Source organism: Telopea speciosissima, chromosome 4 (assembly GCF_018873765.1).
Source record: "Telopea speciosissima isolate NSW1024214 ecotype Mountain lineage chromosome 4, Tspe_v1, whole genome shotgun sequence".
In the NCBI taxonomy this organism is placed as follows: Eukaryota; Viridiplantae; Streptophyta; class Magnoliopsida; order Proteales; family Proteaceae; genus Telopea; species Telopea speciosissima.
In genome coordinates this window covers 11,553,532-11,568,291 of record NC_057919.1, presented here as the reverse complement: position 1 = coordinate 11,568,291, position 14,760 = coordinate 11,553,532, and the positions used below count along the sequence as shown (strand labels likewise).

The following is a 14,760-nucleotide window of genomic DNA, read 5'->3' as shown; positions in this document are numbered from 1 at the left end:
GGAGTGAAATAACTCCACCATAGTCTAGGTTTAGAGGTTCCATCGATTCCTGGGTTCCAAGAGAACCCTAGGTTGAATTTCTCCCATTTTCCAAACCTCAAAATCAAAATAGATGAAGAGATGTGGGTCAATGACTTACCTACCCCCAATATAGAAGGCTCCATGTCGAGGCTCCAAGAAGTGCTCTTCCAACCTCCAACCAAGTTTCTCCACCCTTCTTCCTCCTTCTCTCCTTCCTCCTTCCTTCTTTCTTCTTTCTTCTTTCTCCTTTCTCTCCTCTTTCTCTCCTCCACGATTTAGGTTAGATGGGAGAAGAAATGAAATGAATGCTTCTCCCACCCCCTTTGCCTTATTTAAAGAAAATGGACCTCGATCCTCTAAGTTAAATGGGTCAAATAGCTAAATGGATAGTTTAAGTTAAATGGGTCAAGAGTTAAATGGGTGGATCCAAGTTAAATGGGTCATTAGGCTAAATGGGTAGTTTAAGTTAAATGGGTCACCCAAGTTAAATGGGTACTCTAAGTTAGATGGGTCAAATAGAGTCAAATGGGCCTCTTAACTAAATGGGCCTCGCCACGTTTCAAATAGAAAAGAACCCACTGGGGATGGGTCCATCCACCATGGGATTATAAGCCCATCACACGCTCCCTTAAATAAGTGGGACCCACAAATAGAATATTCCCAACTCAACTAAAATAGCCCAGGTCCAAATCTCGACCCGCATATTCGAGGGCATCGAGGGAAAGGGTAAATAAATAAACTTAAGGGCTAGAACTTACTATTTCCTCCATGGTTTGTCCCCACGACTCGAATAGTTTCCTCCACAGTAAACCCGCACCGTGGTCAATAATTTTAGTGGTTTGACCACTAGCAGAACAATTACCCAAAGATACGGCAGATGATAACCACACGTCACGGGAAAAATAAAAATTAATTATGATCCGGTGCGGTATAACATCCTCCCCACCTTACAAGAAATTTCGTCCCGAAATTTGAGGCGCTAGGGTCTCAGTGAGAAGGGTCATTGGATAACAACATCCCAAGTCACCCACATCTTGAACTAAGTCAAAGGTCGGGTCAAGATGAGGCAGGCCACGTGGCACAAGAAGTCAGTTCCACAATTCTCTTTTCCTTACAGGTCACATTACCACAGGGGGTGTGGTTCACAATAACCCTAAAAACAGTGGTTCCAAATTACTAAGTTAAGTTTCAAGGAACAGAGTTCCCTAAATCTTCCGTAGATCAAAGTGATACCATTCTAGCCTTCACTACTCGGTCATTCTTAGGTTAAAGATTTAACCTGGTCCATGTCCCAACATAGGGTTCACATTCTCAAGGCTTTCACATCCGGTTGTCTCATTACCTAACCCAACTTTAGAATGATTTGGAATATTATGGAATCTCCTATTGCTCACTCCCAAGACGGAGGGAACGCATTTGTGATCCATTACCCCATTCATATCTCGCTTGGAGAAGGTTTTGTACATCCTTCGCTTTTAGCTTTCACAACCTTTAAACCTATAACACGCTTATCCCACAGAAAGAGTCCACATCAGCCTCTTCGAGAACCAACAACCTTTACTAGCTTTTCAAAGTCAACAGCCTGCAGCTTCCTTAATTTAACCTATCCGGTCATTAAATTCATTATTCATTACCCTAAGGTTTGGTCAACCAAGGTCGTGGCTCCACTTAGTTTCACAAAGAAGGTCGAGGTAAGTCATACTTGTAGTACCGAGAATCACTCGTACACAAGTCCAAGGTTCTAAGGGATATCTATATATATTTATCACACCAACACGTAGGCATAGATTCAATAATTACATTCAAATCCCTATGGACATATCTCGTCATCTCAGGTCAATCCACAAGAACAAGAAGTTCTCAGTACGGTTCACTAAGTCTCTTTTTTTTTTTTTTTTTTTTTAAAGTCAAATCACGTGTAGGACTTTCTCTATGAGTCTAAACAAGGTTTGGATGGACCAAGTAAAGTTCAAATAGAGTCGTCACTAGCTGAGGTGTTATGAATGACTTCCAAATACACGCGACCTTCATGGCTCAATCACATAGACCAGCCCAAACCAGCCTATTACTTTCCTTTTCTTAGTACCTACCCATAAGGTTCGGGTCCTTAAATTCATAGGATCGAAGGTCTTCATCCTCAAAGGTAACTCTTCTTCCTTTATGTAAGAGAGGAGTCACAGCGTTACCAATGCCTCGCTACTTTTTATTAGCTGGCCCAATCGGGTACAAGTCCTAACCTCTTTCAATTCAAGGTATTGACTAGACTTAGGTGGTTCCCACAAATGGGTCACACAACGGGTGTCCGATCTAGGTATAGTGCACATAATCATCACATATAAGTGTAGTCAAAGGTCTCCAAAACAAGCTAAAAATCCTAAAAGAAATCGGGTGGACTCACGAGCGACGCAAGACTCCGGTGCATTCATGGCCCCTCCGCGAAAATAGGGAGAGTAGACTAACGGGCGGATGTTGAATGCAAATCCGTCCATTCATCCGATCTCGTAAGTCTCAATGGCCGAGAGGGCGTAAGTCAAACGGATTTACTGACGGATGCGAGCGTGGATCCGCTCGCTGATCCGCATGCATTTATAATGATAATTTCAAGTTTTATGCGAGCGGATTCACGATAAGTGGCTTCGCTGCTCGGTCATTTGCAGTAAATTTAACATAACAGAGCCGCGAGTTTTAAAACTCACTTTTGGCTCCAAATAAAGGAACATAACCGCAGGGAGAAAAATCTCTACAGGACTTCCGTTCAAGCTTCCTCGGTGGTTTTCTCGTAATCTTAAGCCTCAAGGTTTAACTCTCACTTGTTCAAGATATGGCTTCTTCCCATTCCTACTTTCTTTTCGGATTTGGGATGAATCATTTCAAGTGCGATCATGTCTTGACTTTGCTTGTAATACCACGACCATGTACACCAAATCCATGCCAAACCGATTGAACTAGGGTTTTGGGTGTAAATCAAGTCCTATTTGATCGATGACACTAAGTTGTGGATCCTTGTTTGATTATCGTGATCTTTATAAACTTTCAAGTCTTTGCAAGCATTTTAGAGATTATCACTACGTCGCATGTCTAGTTGAATTTTACTTGGATTATGCCTGGTTTTGGTTGTGGTAAAGTCCTCAATTCTCAATATTTTGAAGAAACTCTTCAAGTTCAAATCTAATCCTTTTACATGCCATAAAATCTCATAGAAAATTATAACATTGTCTTATCTTCAAGCATATTCTCAGATACATGATCGTTGATAAAAATCCTTAGAATCTTTCCTCTCTTCCTCAAATAAATAATTCTTGCTCTTGTTGAGGTATTTTCATCCAATAACTCGCTTGTTTCATATTCGTTGGGATGTAAAGTAGCCAAAAGTATATGTTGTTCACATTGATCTCATTATTCACGCCCACGCACTAGGGATTTCACACGGATTTTACATGCATTGATCTTATTCATTTCTCTTCACTCCAAACATCTTCCTCTCGTTATCATGTCTCATTTCCCTTATATGCTCTTGTCACAATACAATTTTCACATCTTGTAGACATTTCACTTCTATAATTTTATTTGTCAAGCATAAAGCTTAGGTTATCGGGGTAAGATATGCCACAAGAGGGGCGAGGAAACATCAAATAGAGGTAATAAAAGCTTAACATAGGTTGTTCATCAAGACAAGGCAAGAAAACCCTTTCTCGCGGTTTTAGGTGTGTTTCGTAAGTCGCAACCACAGTAAATCCGAGCTTTCACGAACCAAATTTTGTTATCGAAACACATGGATTCTCACGATTTCACAAAATTGAATCCACGGTGAAACCGCACGGCCCAAAAATTAAAATTTTAAAACCCGTGACTTAGAGGTTTATTTTCCTCCTTCAAAACACAACTCTAAAGCTCCTGGAGAAACCCCAACTCGCGATTATACTTGCTCTCTCCTCACTCCTGGTGGATTTTAGTGTTCCAAATTACTCCTCAACAACATCCAATTGCATTCGAGTAAGATCTCTCTCTCTCCCATTGATTTCTTCTCAAGGAGAAACCCCAAAATCGATTTCAGTTTATAAAACTTGGGGTTTTTGTTTCCTTTGCTTGTAGGTTACTCACAACCTAATCTTAACCATTTTCTCATCATAAGCAACCTATACAAGGGCTTGCATACGATCTTGGCATCTAACTCAAGGATTTAGGTTGATTTTGGAAAACCAAAACCTACTCGAATTTTCCTCTTCTCTTTTGCCACGTATGAATCGGTCTTACTAGATAGGGCTTAGTTTACATCCTTTGAGCGGTCACAAGCCAACTTTACTTGTTTCTCAAGATTCAAACTTCCAATCACAAAATCTAAAAATTTTCTTTAAAGTTTATAGATGTTTCAAGATCAAATAAGTCCATATTTTACTTAACTCACTGCTTTGCATAAAGCATTACTTTCTGGCATATTATGACCATGAATCTTCATTATTTATCATGTCATTCACATAATGGTCGTGCCTTTTCTTTTTTCCCTAACTTCTTAGATCACAATTGATAAAATCAAAATTTTCTAGCCTAAGAATCCTGCTGAAATTTAATTTGCTTTGGAAGGAAAATCAAGGACTAGGTTTTAACTTCACAACCTTACATCGATCATCTACTTAGGCCTTAGCATTCAAGGTACAAATTTGCTATCAATCTCGCTTTTAGCCGCAGTTTAAAATAATCAATGGCTCCAAGAACACAAATGCATGTGTTGAACAAGTTGCACTAATCGCCCTGATCCACTATGGTTTCAAAAGATAGAGGACCCGGAGCTTTACCCGACTACTTTCGCTTTAAAAAATATAGTGGAAGGGCGGGATGTAGTGTTGGATGATCTCAAAGCTTCCATGGTGGGGCGAGATTCGAGGCATATCAGGACCAACATTCTCAACCTTCCCGAACCATACTACCTACAACTCATTTACCATTCTATACAAATCGACACCGAGAACCCAGCATACAGTAATTATCAAGTTGTTTCATGTCAAGGGGGTTCCTATAGCCTTCATCAAAGACATGGCCGTGGCGTTATCAATGTGTCCATCGGAGGAGCAAGGACCTATTGTTCACTTAAGGAATCCCTATACCTTAATCAAGTGGGAGGTATCGACATTCGATGGCCATCAAAGCGCCGAACTCGCGGTGGTGGATGGCTTCGATGAGGTCACGAAGCAACTCTCCAATCGACTTGCGCCTGAGGGTATCGAGAGAGGGGTAGATGACATCGATACTTTTCGTCGCGATGGTGGCGGTGGTGCAATGTCTAGCTCACCTTTCTCTCAACAATTAAAGTTATCCCGGATCGCTTCTTATAGTTCTTGCTTAGATGAACAACTGGGAACTTTTAGAAATGGTAGACTTGTATATTTAATCGAGATGAACAGAATCAAATGTTTTGAGTTGGAACAGATGAGATCTTGCATTTTGAGTCGGGAAAGACACAGCTTATGCCAAGGCAGAATCTGAACGATCACGGTGTTAGATTAGTATCTTTTGATTGAGCGGGATAGAATCATATGTCTTTGTTGGAATAGATGAAATCATGAATGTTGAAATGGGAAGGATATGATCGCTTCCCAAGAAGATTTGGAATAATTGAATATTTGTAATTAATCTTATATGTATCTCTACGTATTTGCTTAATTCTCTCTTACTTAAATCATTGTTGATAATTGTGCTTGGTTATGATTGATTCATTATTGTTTATGAATTATAACATATAGTTACCCATTTACACCTACTTAAGGCTCAACCAAGCAATTATATAGTTGTAGCTTAATGACTCTATGGTTCAAGTCCTAAGTTCCATTTACCTATTATCTTCTAAGTTCTTGCTTTCACCACAATCAGCTTCTCCTATGTCCGCACACAATCATTTATGTTCTTCAAGATTTTTAGTTTAGAACCTAATCTGGAGAGTAAATCAAGAGTCCGCGAGATCGCTGGTCGGTCAGAGCATCATCGCTCCGATACCACTGTCACGCCCCATCCCAACAAGGGATAAAATACATTATAAGGGGATCAGACGACGCTGTCATCCTACTAAGCCGCCAGACCATCGACAAAGTGTCCCAACGCATACCATAACTAATATTAAAACAATATAATATCGGAGCGGAAAGGGAAATATTACATTCCAAATGATCACTAGTTTTCATGGAAGCGTATAAAATCAATAGTTACAAAATGATCAAAGTCTAGATGATAAATACCGTAGTTAATCCATTTTTCATTACCATCTAATAATGATCAACAAGGATATAACAAGAATGTTTATACACGGGCCTACGCCCTAAAATAAACAAAAGGGGGAACAAGTCCCTGTAATTCTCACGCCCGTAGTACAATTGTCACAAAGACACCTGCGCTCATGCTCCTCTAACACAGCCTTCCGCTCCTCCGCACCGCATCATAATCTAAAAATTGCGTACACGAGGGGGTTAGCTCTCCACCGAGCCATGAGGGGATGGGGATGCACAAACACAATTCACATACCCAACGATGCACGATATGTTAAGTAAATTTTCCACCTAACATCACAACTAAGTCAATGGTATATGCCATCGCGACAACTCGGAGACACTGGTCACTTAACTTATCGCCACAATGAAACCTCAATGTCACCTGGACCTACGCCGATCGAAGCCTCCAAGACCACTCAAACGCACTCGATAACCAATACTACCACGACCGGCCTCCTCCCACCTCCACGAATCCGGATATCGATTACCCAACACCTAAACCCCTGTGGTAAGGGTCGTAGCATAAGGGTGTAAAATCCTAGCCACACTACACGCAAGTCCTATCGTCCCGAGAGGTAATCCGGCGCATCAACTTTTCATCCGGTTTAGTGCCCAAGCACAAGACGGCACGGCAGCATACGCTTCAACATACGACATTCAACATAATTTCTTCATAAATATATATATTATCCGGGAGTTTGCACCGCACCCACCGCACCGAGACCCATCAAAGTAAAACATCTCCAATTAACATCATAACATTCATATATAAAAGTATGCAATATGCGCAAGCACGCTTAATAATTTATAATGATGACATAATATACAATGCAATAATAATATCAAGCCCAAACAACCAAACCCACTCACACATACGTGTTATGCCCCGATGTTATGAGTTGTCGCGAAATCAAGTAACACGTCACAAGATGAAAACTTTAAACCTAAATAAAGAGTGAAAATAGGGTTAATTAAGTAAAGGGACGAATCCCAAAAGGTCTCCCATAAACACTTAAGTATAAGGTTTCGAGACGAAGTGGTCCAGGAGTGGTTTCATGCCCAAATTCTCGCAACCACATGTAAATCCTAGGAAACCGGGGGTTCGGGACGCTTTTAGTCAAGGTCGGATGCGGATGTGGTTTCGTAAAATCAATCCGAGTGTAAATCCGAGCTTACAGGGGCTCGTGACAATTTTTGTCAAGGTCGGATGCGATGTGGTTTCGTAAAATCAATCCGAGGTAAATCCGAAGCTTCACAGGGGCTCGGACAATTTTTGTCAAGGTCGGATGCGAGATGTGGTTTCGTAAAATCAAATCCGAGTGTAAATCCGACCTTCACGTAATCCTTCTCGAAGGTAATTTCAGGTGGTTTCTGCAGTCTAAAACCACATATAAATCCTAGCTAACCAGGGGCTTAGGATAGTTTTAGTCAAGGTCGGTTGCGGTGTGGTTTTAAAATCAATCCGAGTGTAAAACCACATACCGCAGAACCGAAAATCAAGGGTTTCTCACTAGGGATTCATTTTCCAAGGGGTTTAAAGGTAGGGAGGCTTCAGAAAGCTTCCTCCTAGTCCATTAGGGTTCTAAGACCTCATTAGGTCCATGTAATCCCATGGATTCAAGAGAAAACAAAGAGAACCTAAATTAGGACATAATATGGTAGAAACCTTAAATTTCTTAAATGGAAAGAGATTACTTAGGCTTAGGGCTTGTAATGGAGTGAAATAACTCCACCATAGTCTAGGTTTAGAGGTTCCATCGATTCCTGGGTTCCAAGAGAACCCTAGGTTGAATTTCTCCCATTTTCCAAACCTCAAAAATCAAAATAGATGAAGAGATGTGGGTTTGAATGACTTACCTACCCCCAATATAGAAGGCTCCATGTTGAGGCTCCAAGTGCTCTTCCAACCTCCAACCAAGTTTCTCCACCCTTCTTCCTCCTTCTCTCCTTCCTTCTTCCTTCTTTCTTCTTTCTTCTTTCTCCTTTCTCTCCTCTTTCTCTCCTCCACGATTTAGGTTAGATGGGAGAAGAAATGAAATGAATGCTTCTCCCACCCCCTTTGTCTTATTTAAAGAAAATGGACCTTGATCCTCTAAGTTAAATGGGTCAAATAGCTAAATGGATAGTTTAAGTTAAATGGGTCAAGAGTTAAATGGGTGGATCCAAGTTAAATGGGTCATTAGGCTAAATGGGTAGTTTAAGTTAAATGGGTCACCCAAGTTAAATGGGTACTCTAAGTTAGATGGGTCAAATAGAGTCAAATGGGCCTCTTAACTAAATGGGCTGCCCACGTGTTTCAAATAGAAAAGAACCCACTGGGGATGGGTCCATCCACCATGGGATTATAAGCCCATCACACGCTCCCTTAAATAAGTGGGACCCACAAATAGAATATTCCCAACTCAACTAAAATAGCCCGGGCGGTCCAAATCTTGACCCGCATATTCGAGGGCATCGAGGGAAAGGGTAAATAAATAAACTTAAGGGCTAGAACTTACTATTTCCTTGTCATGGTTTGTCCCCCATGACCCCGAATAGTTTCCTCCACAGGTAAACCCGCACTGTGGTCAATAATTTTGTAGCTGGGTTTGACCACTAGTGAGAACAGCTCACCAGCATACGTGGCAGTGATAACCACACGTCACGGGGAAAAATAAAAATTAATTATGATCCGGGGTGCGGGTATAACAGACTGTATGAGCAACCTTTTCTACAATCTTCTCTTTCTTTTTCCCTATTCCCGAGCCAATAAGAATGGAATATAGTGAGTTTCATTTACTAATGAAACATGTGTTTCCTTCTATATCCCCCCTCACAGAGCATGTACAGAACACATAAATGGCATAAAGTAGTGAAACAAGCAGATCTTAGACTTCCAACAATAACAAGTTCCAAATGAAGCTGTACTAATTCAGTAAAATTCTTGCATTCATATCCCAAACAAATAAGAATGAACCAATACTCAAACATTTCCTTAATAAATTTCTGTTCTTGTCTTTCCATAAGCTCATATGGCATGACTCCTATCCATAAAACACAAACCTTTACCTCAAACTGAATTGCCAGGTGTCCCAATGCATTTGCACATTACTCTTACGAACTGAGTTCAAATTTAAATTCAAATTTGCACTTGGATCTACATAGATATCTGTCCTAATAACATATCCAAAGCCTCACTAATTGCTGGTACAGGTCAGCCAATCTCATGCATGCACCATATCTGCCACCTATTAACACTATTCGACTGTAATTTCTATTTCTTACTGCAGGATTGCCATATTAGATAGAAAAAGACCCATCTAATTGTTCCTCACCAATGCTGTGGCATGTCGCTCAAGTGATCTTCGTCTTAAACCTCTCACCTGGCTTGTCTAAGGGAGTAGCTCTTCTTCCCTCACCCATATTGTGTATTGTCATCACTTTCTGGGATCCTTTCCACTCTGCAAGGAATATCCTTATCTTCCTGAAAATTTTATTTCTATATTAAGCAGTGCCACACATCTAATTTGTAAAGGTGTTAAGTTGATCTATAACCCAAGATTTGATACAATTGATAGAACCTTGAACTTCTTCAGTTCAAATTCTGATCACCAGTTTGTTCTCAGGGTAAACCCCAAAGGTCGTTTCTACCCAAAAAAAAACTCCAAATGTCGTCCCCTTACAAGGCCAGAATTTGTATCTTCTTCCTTCATTTGCTTCGTACGGTACATAAGTCCAGTCATTGTCACATCCCACTCTAACCCTAAATCACCCCCTCCGAAAAGAAAGTGTGAGAGAGAAAGAGGAAAAGAAAAAAATCACAAGCACACACACATTGACTTCAATTAATACCCATATGTTGAGTGTACACTATGCTGTTGTGTGTTCAAATACATTGTTGTATCCATGGTAAGTCCGATGGGTTTGCGTTATGTGTTGTTGTGCTCCTAAGTATTGTGCCCCCTTGGTGCCATGTGATATGGTGTCACATGCAGAGCCATGTTACAACCGCTTATCCCAAAAGCTCGAGCTGTTAAGGGCCACAACAATGTCTATCAACAAACACCAACATTGAAGAAAATCCTATTGCACCATTTCCAGCAACGAAAACGAATCCCTATCTCTTTAGCATTTATAGAAGTGTCAGTGAATATAATAGGACATTGTACAGAATCCAATATCACCACTTCCAGCAACGAATCCCCCATGTCTTTAGCATTTATATTAGTGTCAGTGAATATAATAGGAGTTTATGGTAGAAGATGGAATCTTTTTAAAATACATGAATCTTCATGGACCTAGCCTATGATATGACAAAAGGGAATCCCTACAAACCAGAAACCAAATAGACCTTAGCGTACAAGCCCTAAGATATTAAGAAAAAGTTCCCTTATCCTGACAAAGTCTTTTATCCTGCCATCAATAATTAAAATTCAGAATAAACGAAAATGTGCTTTCCTGTCCTGATATTCTGTTTTCTGTTTAACGAAATTTAGTTTTACAGATAATTGTTCTAAACCTCAAAGCACACTAATAACATCATAGTCAACATAGAATACATATCTTGGTATCGCAATTGATGTATAACACTAGTAGCATCTAGTGACAAAAGAATCAAAAGAGTGACAGAGGAAAAATACAACCCAATATCAGCTGAAGAAGAATAACGTTCATTACCAATGTCTATCTGATGCAGAAAAAGTTGGGATGAAATTAAGGAAAGGATGTTTTCATGAATATACACAGTTACTTCATCTGTTTCCAGGTACCTTTCCTCTTGATTTTTTTTTTCACACATTGCATGACCAATTGGCCAATTGTAATGGCCCTTTTCCTTTACCAGGCCACATTAGATTAGGTCTTGTAATTATATATTATATATTAAAAGCAAGAAGACGAGGACAGAAGAAACTCACCATTCTACGGTCAACCATGCAGCAACCATCAGCACAGAGCAAGGTTGGAAATGTATCAAATCCCTCTGATAAACATAAACTCAGAATAAGGCGCATACCCTTTTGGCATTCGGGCATTTCAGCCAAGGAAGAGTCTCCTGTTGACTTTGTATATGCACGGAGCAATATAATCCACCAAAACCCAGAATCAACTGGAGCAACTCTTCCTATTGCACTCTCACCAAAATCTGCCATTAAAGTTTCAGTGTTCCGAACAGGATCATGTAGTACTTTAAAACTTGCTGGCATCACTCCTTCTCCAAGCTTAAAGCGGTCAACTTTTTTCTCCCATGATTGGAGGCGTAGAGTTTTTAATATAAAATTCTTGACTATTTGAGGTTCTCCATTCATCAAAAAGGCCAGGGCACTTGGGAAAAAATCCCTTACAAACACCTACCAAAATAAAAGAAAGTTATGACTCCACATTTGAACTCACAAACTGCTCAGCACAGAATCAAAGAAGCACCCGGAAGGGATGAAAGATTAAGTATTGCATGCATCAATTCTGAATGTAAAGACCAAACAATAGATAGAAGGGAAAATTATACATCCCATGAAACATTGAATTAATTCGATACAAAAACTACAAATTGTAAGACACCATGTCATGGTTATTCTACAGGTTCCCCTGTCCATGATTCTACTGGTCTGTCATTTGTATCAATTCCAACTCTCCACCAATTTTAGAGTTGTTAATTGGACATGATAACATATAGAGCTTATCAAACAATTACAACCTTCCATGAAAACAAAGTACACTCTATGTTAAGTAACAATATACAACCAAGTTACATTGATTGAACCATATGCTCTTTTTGGCGTATGGAAGGATCAATTGGTTAATGAAATTATTTTGAGATACATCCAACCAGGCATTGCATGAAATGGACAATCTGAGTGATACAAGCAACTAAATCTTCGATCATTAAGCAATATTTTGAAGCCGATTCATGCTTGCTTCATAAAAGCACATCACAAAGTTCAACACACTCACTGAAGCAGAGAGCACAAATAAGAGATGAAGAAACTACACCTGATCATAGTTAAGTTCTTCGTCAGACTGGTCCAAGGCAGCAATAGTCCCAACAGGTTGGCCCCGAAAGTAGACCAAAGAACGTCTCAAGGCCTCCCATGCTTCTGCAATCATGGGGTGAGGTTCCAAGTTATTTTGGAAACGAGGGGTGTTCAAACAAGACCTTCTACCCGGAGAAAATACATTGTCAGAGTGGTCAAATATCCGAGACGAACTGTCAATATTCCTGTAATAAAATCTAGGAGATATTCCAATGGATAATTCGCTGAGAGACCTTTCATCAAAGGACCTCTGCCGCTCTATATTCAGAGTCCTGGGTTTCTCAGCTAACTTGGAGAAATCATATTCTTCAATCTCAGCTACAGTACATAGTTGATCAAGATTCCTAACACTTCCATTCTGAGAAACGTCCATAGAAGCAGTCGAGATTCTTTATTTTCTCAACTATTTCAAAAGAAAGAATGATCCCGATCGGATGGTATTTTCACAGTTTGTATCTGCATTTTTATCCAACAGTAATTAGAACATCAAATTGCCATTAATTCTACCATTAACTCAAGCAGAAGGGCGAACCACTACTTTGATTTGAAAAATAGTAGTTGCACACACTAACCAGGAATTGGAACTGTGACAGCTCTGGAACAGAAAACAATCAAAAATCTACATCCAAGATATATTCACATCTTCATATCAGAAAATAATGACCCTAAGTTTCCTTAGGAAATCAAAGCAGTAAACGAAGTATTGAGTGGCGCCATTAAAGGCCTAATGATTCAAATTTTGTTTTTCTTTAACTGTGTTTTTGGTAGTTAAAAGAAAGAACTAACCTCGGAAGCGCCGGACGAGGAGCTTACATGAGCGACACCACCTTCAAGCGCATCAATGGACGGAGATAAATGGAAGAATCATGTCTACTGCAAGTGTGACAATTTATATACGTAGAAGAACAGACAGAGACAGAGAGGGAGAAGAAGGGTCGGGAGGTGGGGACGAGGGAGATCCAGAGATTATATTAGGTGAGTGGGGATGACAAGGCAGGGCAGGTGACAGTGAAAGGGAAGGGCATCCATTGGAGGGGCGTCACGGGCCAGCATCAGTTAATGAGAGATGAGACCGGCTGGGCAGGTGGGTTTCAAGTAATGTTTGCGGGACTAGTGAAAGAGGGTAACCGACACGTGGATTATATAAATTAGCTTTTCTCGAGAAATCCAAGGAGAAGCAACTCGGGAAATTGTGATTCCATCCTATCCCTGCCCAAACACTCTGCCTGGGTGGGGTTCACCATCCCCTATTGTAGGAACTGGGGAATTGGGCCGGACAGAAAACTGGCTAAAAGGATTTTGTCCAGCACCTTGCCCAGGCTGCATGTGCAGCATTGAACTTGGTGAAGCGTGAAAAAACCGCCTCACCTCTGCTCGGGCAAGGCACTCAGGCATGGGTGAGGCGATCTTTTCATGCCTCACTGTGTCCGACGCTACACATGCAGCCCAGGCAGGGTGCTGGACAGGAGCCGATTCTGAAAACTGGAGGAGATAATTTTCCTGGAACTTTATCGATGTACGGTGTAATACTGTAATGCATCATAGTGACACGTGTTCAATCATTAATGCTGCATAACTCAATGACTCGACCCTAATCGTAGTGGACCGAATTGTAAGTCCTATAGCCCGATGCAATTTGATAGGTGCTTATTATGCACTTAGATTCCAATCCTATGGTTGATACCTTATAGCTCATACCATGTACTTTATGCATGAAAGTGAGCAGTATCCACAATCAATTCCCGGGAAAGGCTCTCTGGCAAGCCACGTGGATAGGGTCAATAAATCGGACAATCATGAACATTCAATCAAATCAAAATGTGTACAATGTACGCCACGTGTAAAAATTTCCATCAAGGTTTTTACTTGAAAATGTCCACTTCAAAAAAGTTGATATTTAAAATTTTACTTGTTGAAAAATGTTCCAATATATTCTTTTTATGAAAAAAAAAACATTGGCAAAAAATTTTATGTTTACGAAGTAAAATTTATCAAGAAAAAATTTTCACGTAAAATTTTCCACTGAAATAAATGGAACCTTATTAAGAAATCTTTTTTATGCGATATAGTTGCTAGTCCCTAGCTACAACTCCCTCTCCCCAAAAAAAAAAAAAAAAAGGTTGCCAGTCCCCATGCAAGTGTGTAACAACGGCGCTATTCAATTATAAACATATCTTTACTAAAAAAATAAATAAATTATAAATATATGAAAGTTGATTTCTTATTTTTCAAATTTTTTTATCCATAATACGGTAAAAATTCCTTTTTACAGTCTTACTATTTTTTATGATTGTTGAATTTGAATTTATGATAAGAAGAGTGTTTTTTGGGTCAAAACAGTTTCCCATATTTTCAATTTATCTTCTCCTCCTTCTTGATATCCAAATCAAGCCACTCTCATCCTCCACTCGAAAAACTATTTGAAATTTAGATATTCGTCCCAAACTCAAGTCTTTCTTTTAGAGGGTCAGCCA

General features: G+C 39.9%; 1 protein-coding gene across 3 annotated transcripts in view; it reads right to left on the bottom strand.

Annotated features, from left to right (window-relative positions):
• The window catches only part of LOC122658086 (probable alkaline/neutral invertase B), a 36,101-nt gene extending 23,238 nt beyond the window's left edge, over positions 1-12,863 (bottom strand). For 2 of the 3 annotated variants that reach the window (XM_043852972.1, XM_043852973.1), the window contains exons 1-2: positions 12,246-12,863; positions 11,174-11,605 (exon numbers count right to left, since the gene is read on the bottom strand). In XM_043852972.1, the coding sequence (XP_043708907.1) occupies positions 11,174-11,605; positions 12,246-12,659 (846 nt within the window). In that variant the 5' untranslated portion in view covers positions 12,660-12,863. The remainder of the gene's footprint in view (positions 1-11,173; positions 11,606-12,245) is intronic. The other variant, XM_043852971.1, reaches the window with a different exon arrangement.
• Between the last annotated feature and the right edge of the window lie 1,897 nt (positions 12,864-14,760).